At 37.1% G+C, this 15,150-nt stretch overlaps 1 protein-coding gene across 1 annotated transcript; it reads left to right on the top strand.

Moving 5' to 3' along the window:
* The first annotated feature begins 8,008 nt into the window (after window positions 1–8,008).
* PABPC4L (poly(A) binding protein cytoplasmic 4 like) lies at window positions 8,009–13,524 on the top strand. Its single transcript, XM_040250505.1, has one exon. The coding sequence runs from the start codon at window positions 8,849–8,851 to the stop codon at window positions 9,959–9,961; it is 1,113 nt and encodes a 370-aa protein (XP_040106439.1). The 5' UTR covers window positions 8,009–8,848; the 3' UTR covers window positions 9,962–13,524.
* Window positions 13,525–15,150: the final 1,626 nt, after the last annotated feature.

Consider the following 15,150-nt stretch of genomic DNA (forward strand, 5'->3'; position numbering starts at 1 on the left):
ACACAGCTACTGCTGTTTTTTTTTCCCCACAAGTCTTTCATACTCTACCCCAGCATCACCTACCATAAGAACTAACCAAAGTTGTATTTACTTGTCTTGTTAATGCCTACAGTGGTCATAAATTTCCTGCTTTTCACCTTCAGTGAATGTACAAGTATCTGCAATGATTATCTGAAAGTATTAAACAGTCTGCCTGTCCCGGATTAATCTTAGTTGTTTCAGTGGGATAGACCTGAGACCAGAATAGTGAGAAAATTGCGTCCCCTTGAGGAGAGTTAAAGGCCTTGATGCTGGGAAAGATTGAGGGCAGGAGGCCACAGAGGATGAGATGGCTGGATGGCCAACTGACTCAATGGACATAAGTTTGAGCAAACTCGGGGTGATAGTGAAGGACACAAAAGCTTGGCATGTGGCAGTTCATGGGATCTCAAAGAGTCAGACGTAAACTTAATGACTGAACAATAACAACCAGGGTGCCATTTGGGCAGCTAACTTTGTATCTATTCCCCTAGTCTTAGCGTGAGACCACCTGGCCAATTTCTCCTGATTAACAAACAATAAACTGAGGAGCAATTTTTTGGCCACATAGATGACATTAATATTATTTGGTTTATATTTTTGCTACAGATAAATCCCATTTAGCTACCTGTGTGGCCATTAGCCTTCCTTTCCAGAGATCCGTGTCTTTGTTAGGATCCGGTTATTGCTACCAAAACTGTCAAGATCTATGGAGGTTTGAGATTTTACCCTACTTGTAATCAAAGAAATTAGCTTACCACAGTTTTATGGATGCTCTGGGTTAGAGACAAAGACTTCATTCCTCACAATGACAGCAGTAGCCAGCATATTAACATTTGCTTGTTAGTTTCCCCAAGCCCAAATTCCCACAGTTTGGTGTATGAACATCCAGGTGACTCCTGCATCCACAGTGGGTTGTATAAGAGAAGAGTAACCCAGTACTTATAAAATCTGAATCATTTATAATGGGCAGAAAGTACGCCTGCTCTGTTCTCCAAAGAAAGTATCTATATCTTCTAAGTCTTTGAATAAAACTGCACTTTGTTTTATAGAGAAACACAATATTTTCCAAGGCCATTTGCTATTTAAACATTGTTTAAACCATAGTTCAAGACAAAGGCACTCAGTGCCTCTATGGTCTTCCCAGGTGTTGCAGTGGAAAGACCCCACCTGCCAATGCAGGAGATGCAAGAGACGCAGGTTTGAGCCCTTTATTGGGAAGATCCCTTGACAAGGAAATGGAAAACCACCCTAGTATTCTTGCCTGATAAATTCCATGAACAGAGGAGCCTGGAAAGTTATGGTCCATGGCGTCACAAAGAGTTGGACACGACTGAGCAACTGAGCACGCAGGCATACCTCTATTTATAAGATGTGTAGAAATGTAAATGATTTATAAAGAATTGTCTGTCAACATTCAAAATAGAAGTGTTGAGAACCCCATTGCATGGGAGCCTTTATTTAAGGAATTGAGAATATGGTGGTGATTCATTTAGACATAATTTTTGCTTTTGTGGAATTTTCACTTTAAAGATGTTGGTAGTGGTATAGCTTGTGTGTGAGTGTTGAGGATAGGGACCAATAATAAAAAATAACAAATGAGTCTGTATTTATATATGTGGCAATGGGATTGATAAGGAGGTTTTCACATAGCAAGTAGTTAAACAGAACAGTTCCTAAGCCTATAATTGACTAGTACCTCCTGCAGTTGGACATAACAGCAAACATCAGAAGATGCAGTTACACACCAAGATAAGATATCAGGAACTGCTACCAGAGGAAAAGATTTTTCTTTAAAGATAGAATTATCAAACTATAGGAAAAAGACTTTATATATAGAACACCTTTTCAGGTATTTGGAATTTGTCATTTGTAGCCAGAACATGGGACCATGCAGAAAAGTTGTTGCTTCATAAAACTTTTCTACCTAATTGCAGAAATCGTCCTGGCAAGAGAACAGCAGAGGTAATTACACAACCTGAACTGGTATCAACCTGTTCACATTCTTTCATAAGGCTCACCTTCAGAGAAGGGCATGAATGAGGAGAAATCATTAACACTTAAAGGATCAATTCCCAGTGACCCAGTCTTGAACCACTTTCTCTTCTGCACTGACTCCTGTGGATTGTAATGCAGAAACTTTGGAGGGTTAAGCCTGTAGAACCTGGGGCACCATTTTCTAGATAGGAATTTGGCTGACTAATGCTAACGGCAGCAGTGTAGACAAGTAGAGACTGAAATGATGAGATGAGCAGAGCATATTTCTGTCCAGAGTAGACAAGAGATCCCCAGCTGGGTGTAAGGAAATCGTGTCTGCATGAATAACCAGTAATGAGATGAACGTCTTCATGAAAAATATTAGATCTTCCCTGGTAACAAGAATAAGGCAGTAGTCTCCAATCCTTCTCTATTCATCAAGGTTAGAGCCAATAAGATTCTCTTATAGTAGTACATAGGTTCACCAAGAAAAGGATAGCTGGCTAAGAAGGGCATCTCAGACTTCTTCACTCCCTTAGTTCTTCCTTGCCTACCCATGGTAGAGTTGAAGAGATTTGGGCATAATAGTACAATGGATTTGTGTTATGAAAGGTGATAATACGTGGTGATAGATGTGTCTGATTGCTAACTGAAAAAACTGAGAATACAAGGTGAGCAGCTTTCTTAGCTTTGGCAACAGGGATTAAACAGTAAGATGAAGTTGGAGCTCTTGAGCAAGGAGAAAGGGTACAAGTAAAGTAGGCAGGACAAAGTGACAAAATGCAGAACCTTTGGGCAGCCATCTGAGGGCAGTCAGATTGGAACTTTAAAACAAATGCTTTTCAACATAAGTTGTATGCCAAAAACTACTTTACTAACAGTTGACTACACGACTGAGCAACTTTCACCTCACTTCACTTGACTACATCAGAGCAACCATTACAGCAGACTTCAGAAACACTTTGATCTCATTTGTATGAGAGATTTTATTTTATTCCATTCTATTCTGTTTTTATTTTTTTTAATTTTTTTGGCCATACAGCTTGCACGATTGATCCCTCATGAAGGATTGAACTTGGGCCACAGCAGTGAAACTGCCAAGTCCTAATCACTGGACCACCAGGGAATTCCCCAAGAGATTTTTATTTTAAAGTCCATTTTCATACTCAGAATGGTTTGTGATTATGCATCTTTACATTATCCCTGCTTCGTGTTTCCAGGACTCCATGTCTTTCACATTATCTTCACATTACACTTCTGAAATGTGATATAAACAAGTCATTTCTCAGATCAATTATTCCAATAGCTTTCCTTTAGAACAAATTCTGTAATACAGCCTAGCATGTGAAGCAATCTGGTCTATTGCTCTTACTTTGTTCTCATCCCAATTCCTGCCACTTCCTTCTTCACACTTTGTATTCCAGCAATATTAAGTGGATACTGGTTGATGCCAACATTTTAGTTGTGGTGGTTCTTGTTTAGTAGCTAAGTCATTTCCAACTCTTTGTGGCTCTGTGGACTGTATCCTTTCAGGCTCCTCTCTTCTTGGGATTTTCCAGGCAAGAATACTGGAGTGGGTTGTCATTTCCTTCTCCAGATCTTCCCAACCCAGGGATCGAACCTACGCCTCCTGCATTGGTGGGCAGATTCTTTACTGCTGACCCACCAGGGAAGCCTGACACCAATATTATTTATACCTAAACTTCCCCATAGTTCACAAAAAGAGAGATTGGTCTTCTTTAGTACCATCTTCTCTGCAAAATCTTTTTTTGGTTCTTATAGATAGACCATATATCTCTTTTGCTAAATTTCTATCTTATACATTCTTAGCTACTGAATTTACACTGTTTTAAAATTGTTGCTTTAGTCTTTTTTTTTTTTCCTAATAAGAGCCTTGAAACTTTCAGGGAAACATGTTGTGTCTTATTCAGTTTAATTTCTATAATGCCTATATTTTTACTGGCAAATGATATTTTGGATTGATTTGAACTTTTGATCAAGAACTGCTAGTAATCAAATATTATTTTTGTGACATTTTTATATGCTCTGAATGAAGAAGTACCACTTTGATACATAAATCATATACCTCATTCTAAGGAAATTAACACTATTTTGGCAAAGAAAAAAAAAATGAAAAAACAGTTACAAGTGAAGAGAGACCATAACAGTTAAATAAAATTGAAACAAACTAAAAGACACAATATTACACTTTGGAGTAAATACTGAACAAAACACTATCTAAATATAAGAAAAAAAGCTTCATTCCTGTTCTTGCTTTCTACTAAGATTATAAGGAACGTTTTGAACAAAAATAAGGAAAATTTTATCAATAGTTTGACTTCATTGGAGCAATGATTCAAGTAGATGTCAGAAACTGGTCTAATTAGTACAAGAGATTTCTATTTTAAAATGTATTTTTGTACTCAAAATAGCTGTTTACTCATTTCTTCATAATATATACTGAGTTAAGTACTGACCTCCGTTAACATCAATATCAGTGAATAGAAGCACTGACAAACATTTTTTCCTGCCATTTAAGCAAAATAGCATCTTATATCCTCTAATTCTGAATGCTGTAAGTCACCCACACAAAAAATATACTGGTACTCTGGTGATTGTGCCAAATAACATAAGATGGGCAAACTTACAATGTATTTCAAAATGAGGCAAAACAGAGATTTCTGTGGTGGTCCAGTGATTAAGACTCCATGCTTCCACTGCAGAGGGTACAGGTTCAGTTCTTGGTCTGGTAACTGAGATACTGCATGCCACACTGTGCAGTCCAAAAAAAAAAAAAAAAAATGAGGCAAATTGTTGGCACTTAATTGAGATATTTTCAGAATATTTGAGGAATTAAGAAGACATGCAAGTCAGCAATATGCAAACCTGAAACAAATGGGTAAGGAAAGTACAAGACAATTAACATTGGCAGTATCAATTTTAAGTCAAAGTCTATCAAACCCAATGAATTCATGCCAAAATTAAGTACAAATACATGATGTATATGCTAAATAAATTGTTTCCGAAAAGGAAAAGTAATCTGTGTCAGCTGGACTACTGAGGGAAAAAAGTATTGATGAAAACAGGGCTCAAGGATAATAAAATTTAGATAATCATAGGGGAAGTATATATTTAGAAGAATTAACTGTATGTACATATAAAACAAATGATGAATTAGCCTGACAGAAGATATATGTAGCTAGGATAGAATTGATACTGCACAGTTTTGGTACTCATTTGTTATTTTTTACTGAAATCTTATGAAAGAATTGTTAGTAAGATTATGCTAGCAGCACAATGCACACTGGACTGCCATATAAACAGACTGGCATGTAAACAAAAGAAGATGAATGAATAAAACTTGTGCAATAATACACAAGGAAATGAGGCAAAAGCAGTGGTAATGAGAATAGAAACAAAGGGCAAAGGGTAAAAGGCATCCCAAATTAAGAAATTATTGAATCAACACAAATGACAAAATGATGAGATTTAGAGAATTAAAGAGAAGAAAGAATCATAGATGCTTAAAAATGCTTACTTTGTTAAAACACAAAAAATGAAAGCAGTGTAATGAGTAGTATAAATAAGAAGCATGACTGGTGGTCATTTAACAAACTGAAGTTGGGGAAACAGTAGAAACAGTGTCAGACTTTATTTTGGGGGGCTCCATAATCACTGCAGATGGTGACTGCAGCCATGAAATTAAAAGACGCTTACTCCTTGGAAGAAAAGTTATGACCAACCTAGATAGGATATTGAAAAGCAGAGACATTACTTTGCCAAGAAAGGTCCATCTAGTCAAGGCTATGGTTTTTCCAGTGGTCATGTATGGATGTGAGAGTTGGACTGTGAAGAAAGCTGAGTGCTGAAGAATTGATGCTTTTGAACTGTGGTGTTGGAGAAGACTCTTGAGAGTCCCTTGGACTGCAAGGAGATCTAGCCAGTCCATTCTGAAGGAGATCAGACCTGACATTTCTTTGGAAGGAATAATGCTAAAGCTGAAACTTCAGTACTTTGGCCACCTCATGTGAAGAGTTGACTCATTGGAAAAGACTCTGATGCTGGGAGGGATTGGGGGCAGGAGGAAAAGGGGACAACAGAGGATGAGATGGCTGGATGGCATCACCAACTCGATGGACATGAGTTTGAGTGAACTCCAGGAGTTGGTGATGGACAGGGAGGCCTGGCATGCTGCAATTCATGGGGTCGCAAAGAGTCAGACACGACTGAGCGACTAAGCTGAACTGAAATGAACTGAACTGAACTGAACCTTTCGCTTATAAGTTGATTAGAGACAAGAATTTAAGACTAAATTTTAAGATTAAACCGGAAACTCTTCTTCACTTTTCACAAAATGTTTATGAAGATTACACTAAAGTAAAATGGAAAATAAATGAGTTTTTGAAATATTCTGATATCTGCTATAGCTAAATTATTTAACAAAGAACTAATGTGATCTGAGGCACTTTTCCTAGAAATAAAAAGTCTTAGCAAAATTCTCAGGAAATGTACACTTAGAAACTTTCTTTTTTTATATAGATCTGCTAATACTGAATATGGTGACAACTTTTATTTACTTTGAACAATGCCAAATAGTATCTGAATTTTTTAAGTATGTGCTGGTATCCACTGTTGGTATCTACCACCTATGTCAGTGTTCTTTTTTTCCATTTTAATTGCACCTAGAAGTTATATGGTTGAAGAAAAGATTACTTTATTTGAACAATGATCCTACAAGAGCAACACATATCAGAATAAATTTCACAAACAAAAAGCAGTAATCAGGATTAATTTGGGAGTTATCATAGAATCATTATTCACCATTAAAGTTAAAAGCAATATGGATTTTATAGTGAAAATCACCTTCCAGTTTAGTTGTGTGTGTGTTTAATATATTATTGAGAATTTTGTCAGTATCATTATCTCTTGAAAGAAAAAAAATTTTTTTCCCCAGCCCTTAGAGGAGACACCACTATGGCGACTCATTCATTTAGCCTTAAAGTCTTGTTATTAAGAGTGTAGCTCAAAGACCAACAGAATCTGCATCACATAGGGGCTTTTTGGAAGTGTAGAGTTTCTAGTTCATTCCAAATTACTGAATCAGAATTTTCTTTCAAAAAAGATTCCTTCTGCATTTCAAGGTCCATTAAAGTTTGAAAACCACCATAGATTAACCTTATATAACCCAATCCACACAATTCAATTTTGCAGGTAACATTCTTTAAAATGCATGATGATTCAAATTTAATGTTTTACGGAAATGATATTAAGGAATTTATTTAACTAGAAGAAATAAAACCGATGTTACCCAAAGCCTATTCTCTGCCAGATATTGTTAGACATTTCCAAATCTACTAATTCATTTAATCTTTACAATACACTGAGGTAAGGAACACTATTTCCATGTTTCCAGGCGTGAAAAACAACGTCAGATTAAATATCTCGTCTATTCCACGCAATGGATTCTTTCAGTAAATGCTGAGCACCTCATTCTCCAAGTTAAGCCAGGAAATAAAACGAGTTTATGGTCCCTACTGCCATGGAATGCACAATATATTTAAGTTAGACAAACTCCAGGAAAATACAAGGTAGTCTAACTTTCTAAGAGTGAAAACTAAAGTTTTTCAAAAGAGGTATAGGGGAAACTTCTATTTGGAAAGAGCATCAACACAGCTTTGTCAAGTTGCCTCTGAACAAAAGAAGGCATGTAGTTTAATAAGGGGATCCAGGGGCAGTTGAGGTTGAACATGGAAAGAATCCCGCAGAACTTTGTAGCACAAGGTACGGATGTTGGATCTTATCCAAGAGTCAAAGGAAGCCACTGGACGGTTTGAAGTTAGGAAGTGACAAGCCCAGATCCACACTTGGCAAAGCTCCCGCAGTAAGACTTAACGCCAGGGCCGGCGGGCGGGTGGGTTTATTAGGGCCACTCCCCTAGGCTGTCTTTCTCCACCCTGGTCACCGCCTCCTGCTCCTCAGCCCAGCCTTCGGAGGGGGTTGGGAAGTGAGCTAGAGGGGCGGGTGGGAAGAAAAACATTCTCCAAAAATATTAAAAAGAAAACATCCCCCTTGGCAGCGAGTGCGCGGGAAGTTGAGCGCGCGAGTTCCGGGCTTCCCGTCCGCCCCCCGCAGGCCGCAGCCCCGGTGAGCCCCCAGCCCCTGCTTGGCCGCCGCCGCCCACCCGGCCGCGGCCGTCAGTCCGTCCGTCCATCCACCCCGTCGATCTGCCCGCCTCCCCACCCCCCACCCGTCCTTCCCAGGGCTCCCCGCGGGGTCTGCAGGGAGGAAAACGGCCGGGGTCGGTCAGGGCGCGCGGAGCCCGCGGAGCCCCCGGCCGCGCCCGGGCGGCGGCGCCAGCACGACCCGGTCCCGGGCGGTTCGGGGCTCCGAGGCCCCGCTTTCGCCGCCGCGCGCCGCGTCCCGGGTCGTCTCCTCAGCGGCCACTTGTGGAATTCTTCCCCGGAGGCTGTAACTTTAAACCGGCCTGAACAAGGCCTATTTTTATTTGGAAACCAGCGATCAGAGGGCTGAACCAGAGTGGAGAACACTCAGATGGAGGGCCAGCCCGCCACCTGAAGATTGCTCACAAACTGGCCGGGAAGGACAAGCTTGTCCTGGGAGCCTTTCTTTGAGATTTCAAAGTTCTGTCACTTCTGTTCCAGGATGGGCCGGACTGGTTTCTGGGGGGTTTTGGAATGAGGATGATGCCTGAGGCTGGGGAGCCGTACATGCACCCCAACACTGAGCCTCAGAGCCGTGACTCAGAGGCCACCACGCATGAGCCCGGGCCACACTCCTGCAGAAATCACCCCAGGAGCTCTTTAGGGACCGGCTTCTGGTGGTGAGGCGCAAGATGAATATAGCAGCCAAGTACCGCCAGGCCTCCCTGTACGTGGGTGACCTCCATGCTGACGTCACCGAGGACCTGCTGTTCAAGAAGTTCAGCGCCGTGGGGCCCGTGTTGTCCATCCGCATCTGCAGGGACCTGGTCACCCGCCGCTCCCTGGGCTATGCCTATGTGAACTTTCTGCAGCTGGCGGATGCCCAGAAGGCCCTTGACACCATGAACTTTGACCTGATAAAGGGCAAATCCATCCGTCTCATGTGGTCTCAACGTGACGCCTACTTAAGGAAATCTGGGATTGGGAACGTGTTCATCAAGAATCTGGACAGATCCATTGATAACAAAACCCTTTATGAACACTTTTCAACGTTTGGGAAGATCCTGTCCTCCAAGGTGATGAGTGATGATCACGGCTCCCGGGGCTATGCATTCGTGCACTTTCAAAACCAGATTGCTGCCGACAGAGCCATCGAGGAAATGAATGGGACACTGCTTAAGGACTGCAGGCTGTTTGTTGGCAGATTCAAAAGCCGAAAAGATCGAGAAGCCGAGTTTCAGAACAAAGCCCATGAATTCACCAATGTTTACATCAAAAATTTCGGAGATGAGATGGATGATGAGAGGCTGAAGGAAGTTTTCAGCAAATACGGCAAAACCCTGAGTGTTAAGGTTATGACAGATTCCAGTGGAAAATCCAAAGGCTTTGGCTTTGTGAGTTTTGATAGCCATGAGGCTGCCAAAAGGGCTGTTGAAGAAATGAATGGAAAGGACATAAACGGACAGCTGCTTTTTGTAGGCCGGGCACAGAAGAAAGCAGAGCGACAGGCTGAGTTAAAGCAAATGTTTGAGCAGCTGAAACATGAAAGATTTCGGCGGTGCCAGGGTGCGAAGCTCTATATTAAGAACCTGGATGAGACCATTGATGATGAAAAACTGCGGCGGGAATTTTCTTCATTTGGATCAATTAACAGGGTTAAGGTAATGCAGGAAGAAGGGCGAAGCAAAGGGTTTGGCTTGATCTGCTTCTCCTCTGCGGAGGAGGCCACTAAAGCAATGACGGAGATGAATGGCCGCATCTTAGGCTCCAAGCCACTCAACATCGCCCTGGCCCAGAAACCCTAGGAGAGGAAAACTTTCTGCATCAGCCAGTGTGTGCTGCAGACTGAGGAATGTTAGTGATTTCTGCCTGAATTCTCCTCAGTAAATTTTAAATTCCAGCTGATGGCTGGTTAGTTTAGTAAATGTTGTGATGGAAAGTTTTGTATACAAAGCTATTTATTTTCCTTTGGAGAAAAAAATAAGTGAATCTTAGAACCTTGGTTCTTTTTAAAGAGGCACACCATGTAATTATAATATGGTATATTTTTCCGATTTGATAGTGTTCATAGTAATAAGTATAATTAGATATATTTTTACTACATTTTGAACCAACTGAAGTGTGGTAATTACTTGTTTTTTGCATATTTTTTCTTATTTTAATAGTATTGCTAGCTTTAATTTCTTCCATGAAAATATGCCCAAAGTAGTTCTTATACCTAAGCATTGGAAAGTAATTTATTTTTATAAAAAGAAACTTTCTAATTTCTCATCTAATGTTTTTAAAAGAAACCAAAGTTTAAAAATTCCTACTACAAACTCAGTATCTAATTTAATTTTGAATTAATGTTTAAAATAGTAGAAAATCATTGAATTTTCTTTTGGTTTTTATCCTGAAATGATTGTTTTTCTGATGGCTAAAATTAATGATGGAATTATTTTAATGTTGCCTACAAATCTGCTTTGTAGGATATTTTACTGTTCTTTCCATTGATTGACATAATTCAGATGCTTGCTGGTTATCAGATTTGTGAGTTGAGTAGTAAAACCTTAACTTCTACATTCCTTAAGTTATAACCCTGTATCAATTCAGGTCAAAAATTGGCCTTTGTATGCAGCATAAAATTATGCCTTAAGTTTTGAATCAGGAACCAATATTATGTAAGTCATGTATAGGGAACATAGAAATTTTGTTTAACAACTGTGTTTTCTAATCTCTGTTATATGTTGTTCCATGTAGTGATACTATCTCAGGGTTCAGAAAAGTAAAACTTTCCTATTTTTATGACCTCCATGTCCCTTTTATTAGACTTTAAGAGCTTTGTAACCCATTAAAGCTCACTTTTAGCTTTGATTAATCAGAAGCTCACTAACTGATTTTCTGATAAATTGAAGTTACATCACTTTAGCCTGTTGTCCAGAATAATTTTGATTTCAGTCCCATTTCCAGACTTTTCTTCTCTCCTGCCTTTCCTTTATATGATGTGGTTCCTCTATACTTTTTAAAAAGGGTTTTATTATACTGACTTTTACTGTGTGCTGTTTGAAATCCAGTTTGGAAATAGATGCAAGAGTTATTTACATTTAACTAATTATGTTTAAAATTCTGATTTTCTCATACCAAAAAGGTGTCTAGAAAATAGGTTTGTTTTTGTTGTTTTATTTTTTTTCTCTGCTTAGTTGCTCCCTGTAACCATATATCCCAGTCTTCTGTTTCATATATTACCAGCACAGTATTATAGAAATATTAAAATATTTTACTTCAGCAATACTTTAGCTGTGAAAGAATGAGAAAATCTGTTTCTGTTTATTTTTCTATCAAATATATGAACATTCATTGCACATTTTCTAAATTAAAAGTATCTTTTAGACAATGAAAAAATTATAGCAACATATAATCCTACTGTGGAGACAGAGCTTCTGTTAAAATATATTGCATCTCCTCCCCAATTTTTTCTATACTTATACACATAATTTAACAAAAATAGAATCATACTTATAAACCTTCTTAAAACTGCTTACTTAATTTGACAGTATGACACAGTCAGCTTCCATGGGTAGTTGGAAGTAAGTATTTGCACTATAATTTTAATGATTTTTTTATCTTCCTTTTAATGTTTGTACCATAATGTAACAATTTTCTCTTGATAAACATATAGGTTACTAGATTATTTCTTCCATTTTCCTTTTTTGTTCTATCATAAACACCTTGGAGATAAACACCCTTGCAAACTCATATATGCTGATATATATAATTAATTTATTAAGAAAATGTGTGATTCATTGGAATTAATGTTTAAAAGGACAGCAATTTAAAAACTAATTTTGATAAATATTACCCAAATGCTGTTTAGAAACTTGTGCCTCTTAACATTTCCACTGTGAAAAAAAAAAAAAAAATTCCATTGTGAGTAGGACTGCTCATTTCCATATATAAGAGGGATTTTGCTTACGCTGTTGTCTGATTCAACATGATATGTAAAAATAAAATATTTCATGATTATTTATTTTACTACTTTATTACCTCAAAATTTAAACAGCATTTCTTGTAATTACTGAACATTTATATTTTCATATTTCTGTAAGTGATGTTAGTTTATTTTCATCATCTTAATGTGTTTTTCTGAGGGGGGTGTTTTTTATTTATATGGAGTTGTTAGTTTTCCCTGATACTTTCATCTTGTTTATAGTTTTGAGGGTCATTTCAAAATTAAATTTTTAACCTCAAATTTTTCAAACTCTTAGTTTGGTGGCTTTAATGTTATATTTTAAAACACTTTAAATACCTCAAATATACAAACCCCCCATACACACAAACATATGTATTGTCAATTCATATGTATTGTCTTCTAGGACTTTCAGAGTTTCATATTCTCAGTACTTTCTAAGCAAAGCTTTTGTGTATACAGTATCTTATTCACAGCTTAAACTAAATATTTTTTAAAGTATGTTGCTTTTCACTTCTCTTAACATATTTTGGTAAATACTGATTTACTGTAAAAGTGTATGTGAAATCCATAGGCCAATTATAATTCTTTAGCTCTTTGGATTACTGTATTGAGAAGTATTTACCTGCAAAGCAGAGAGCTTTTAAGAAAGGGTGCCAGGCAACAGGACTGGAAACTGTAGTACACATATCGAGTCTTGACATCTTTTTCTGGAAAATCCATTTTAGAGAAATGTTCACGTATTTGAACAAAAGTTCACAGTACTTGTAAATGGATTATCAAGATAAGATCAGGGAACTGAATTGTCTTCTCACATGTGTGAGGATTTAATAGGGCATAATGTCAGTTGTTTAGGTGAATTGTGGCTATAGTTTCATGGCACAGTAATATGCCATTTTAGTAAAAATTTCTTATTTTTAATATTTACTTTAAGAAATGACTGTCAATTTACAAAAAGTTTACAAAAAATCCTGTAGGTTTTGATTATTTAAACTTTACTTTTTCTAAATTTTGTGTGTGTATGATCCTATCAAGTTCTTGTGGCATCAGAGATTCAGGCATTAAAGAAACTTTACTCTTTTTAAGTCCAGTGCCTTGATAAAGGAAAAGAATCTTCACTTTCTAATAAGTAGTCCTGTAAAAACTAATTTCCATAGAGATGCCTTAAGCCACTGCTTCTGCTCTCCCTTCTCTGACCTCACACACGTTGCCAAGTTTGTTATACAGATGTCTGCTTGTACAGCCAATTGAATAAATATGTGCCTTTTGAAATTTTATTTTTTAAAATTTTAAGTTGATTTATAGTTGGTAAAAATAAGTTTTTAAAGTGGTTTAGAATTGATATTTTCATGTTCTTAACATTTGTATGAATCCATTGAAAAGAGATCAAATAAAGTCTGAATCTTTCAATGGTGTCCAAAATTCTCATGTCCAAAAATTATTTTTACTTATTTTTAAGTATTATGATTTTTCTAGCAATCAGTCTCTCATAAGAGTAAATTGAAAACAACTTTCATTTTTAAATGAAGATACTCATTCATATTTTATGTTTTAAAAGACCAATTCTCATATGAACTAGTATTTGTTTTTAAGTTATTCATAATTTTGGGACCATGGTTGAAAAGAACCTCTAAGTTTTCATGAGGGACTCTTTTAAAGACACTTTTGAATTTTATTGTTAAAGCAAAATTTAGCTAATATTTTGAGGATTTCAAATTAGCTTACTTGTATTATATTTAGAAAATGTACATCATAATGTAATTTTTTAAAGTAAATAATAAAATAATACATCAAAAATATAATTTTTAAATATATAAAGGGTCAAACAAATTAAATAACCTCAAGATATCTTTGGCTTCAAGTAATAGAAAATCCATCTCACATTAGAAAAGGAAATTTTATTAAAATATTCAGAGTTAAGGTATCTTCATGCAAGGTATATGAAAACATCTATATTGGTTCTAGAGTCTTTCAGCTCTTCTCTCTCTGTATCTCAGCGTCATCATCAGGGAGAGAGTCAGGATGTTTACAAGAATCCCTGTCATCACACTGAGACACAGTAACATTCATAGTATAATACCTTTCCTAGAAACCTTTTAACAACTTTCTCTCTCAGTTCTCATTGTCCATTATTGGTATGTATATTCTATAAGATCTGCCATTAGCATTAAGAAATAAGTCAACTTTATGTGCAGAATGGGCTTACGAATGAAAGAAATTCCAGTAGGAATGGAGATATTAATAGGTGTATGCATCCACTAAACCCTGGATTTATTTTTTATCATTTATATCTAATTTTTAATTTCAGTACTTACTGGATATTTTCTCCTGCTAACATTAACTTACAATTAGTTGTTAAAGTTTCTCCCTGCAAATCATTTTCAACACTTGAGTCAAACTCACCAGTTTCTTCTCCCTCAGGTTGTATAATCATAGGGACTAAATTGTGCAATATATTCTGTATAAAATTGAATTCATTTTTGTTTAGTAATGGGAATTGTGTTTTTACATGTCATGCTTTATTAGATCTAAATTAGGCATCTATTGAAAATTTTACTGAAAAGTTCAAATTCAATTTAGTCACCCCAGTGCGTTTCCAACCTTCCCAGGTGGCACAGTGATAAAGAATCCAGCTGCTGATGCAGGAGACGTGAGAGACATGGGTTCAATCCCTGGGTCGGTAAGATCCCCTGGAGTAAGACATGGCAACTCACTCTAGTATTGTTGCCCAGAAAATTTATGGACAGAGGAGAATGGTGGGCTACAGTCCATGGGGTCGCAAAAAGTCAGAGATGACTGGGCATACTTCTTACAATGGGTTTCTACCAAAAATAATTATCAACAGGTTACAAAAGATCAAGAATATTTCAAATATAACTCTACATTTAATAAGGTATTAGTTTCTTGAGCTCTAATTTAGTCTAAGTCAAGTATATCTTCATGTATGTTAGTTAAAATTTTAGAATCATACCACAAAGAATTTACTTTGTATCACCAACTAATGAGATATTCTGTATAAAGAATGTTTAAAAAAAAAATTCCCACTGA

This window comes from Oryx dammah, unplaced genomic scaffold (assembly GCF_014754425.2).
Source record: "Oryx dammah isolate SB20612 unplaced genomic scaffold, SCBI_Odam_1.1 HiC_scaffold_12, whole genome shotgun sequence".
Classification (NCBI taxonomy): domain Eukaryota; kingdom Metazoa; phylum Chordata; class Mammalia; order Artiodactyla; family Bovidae; genus Oryx; species Oryx dammah.

Bases quoted from the DNA above. Each gene is read 5' to 3' on its own strand.
- PABPC4L (XM_040250505.1), top strand. From the start codon at position 8,849: ATGAATATAGCAGCCAAGTACCGCCAGGCCTCCCTGTACGTGGGTGAC.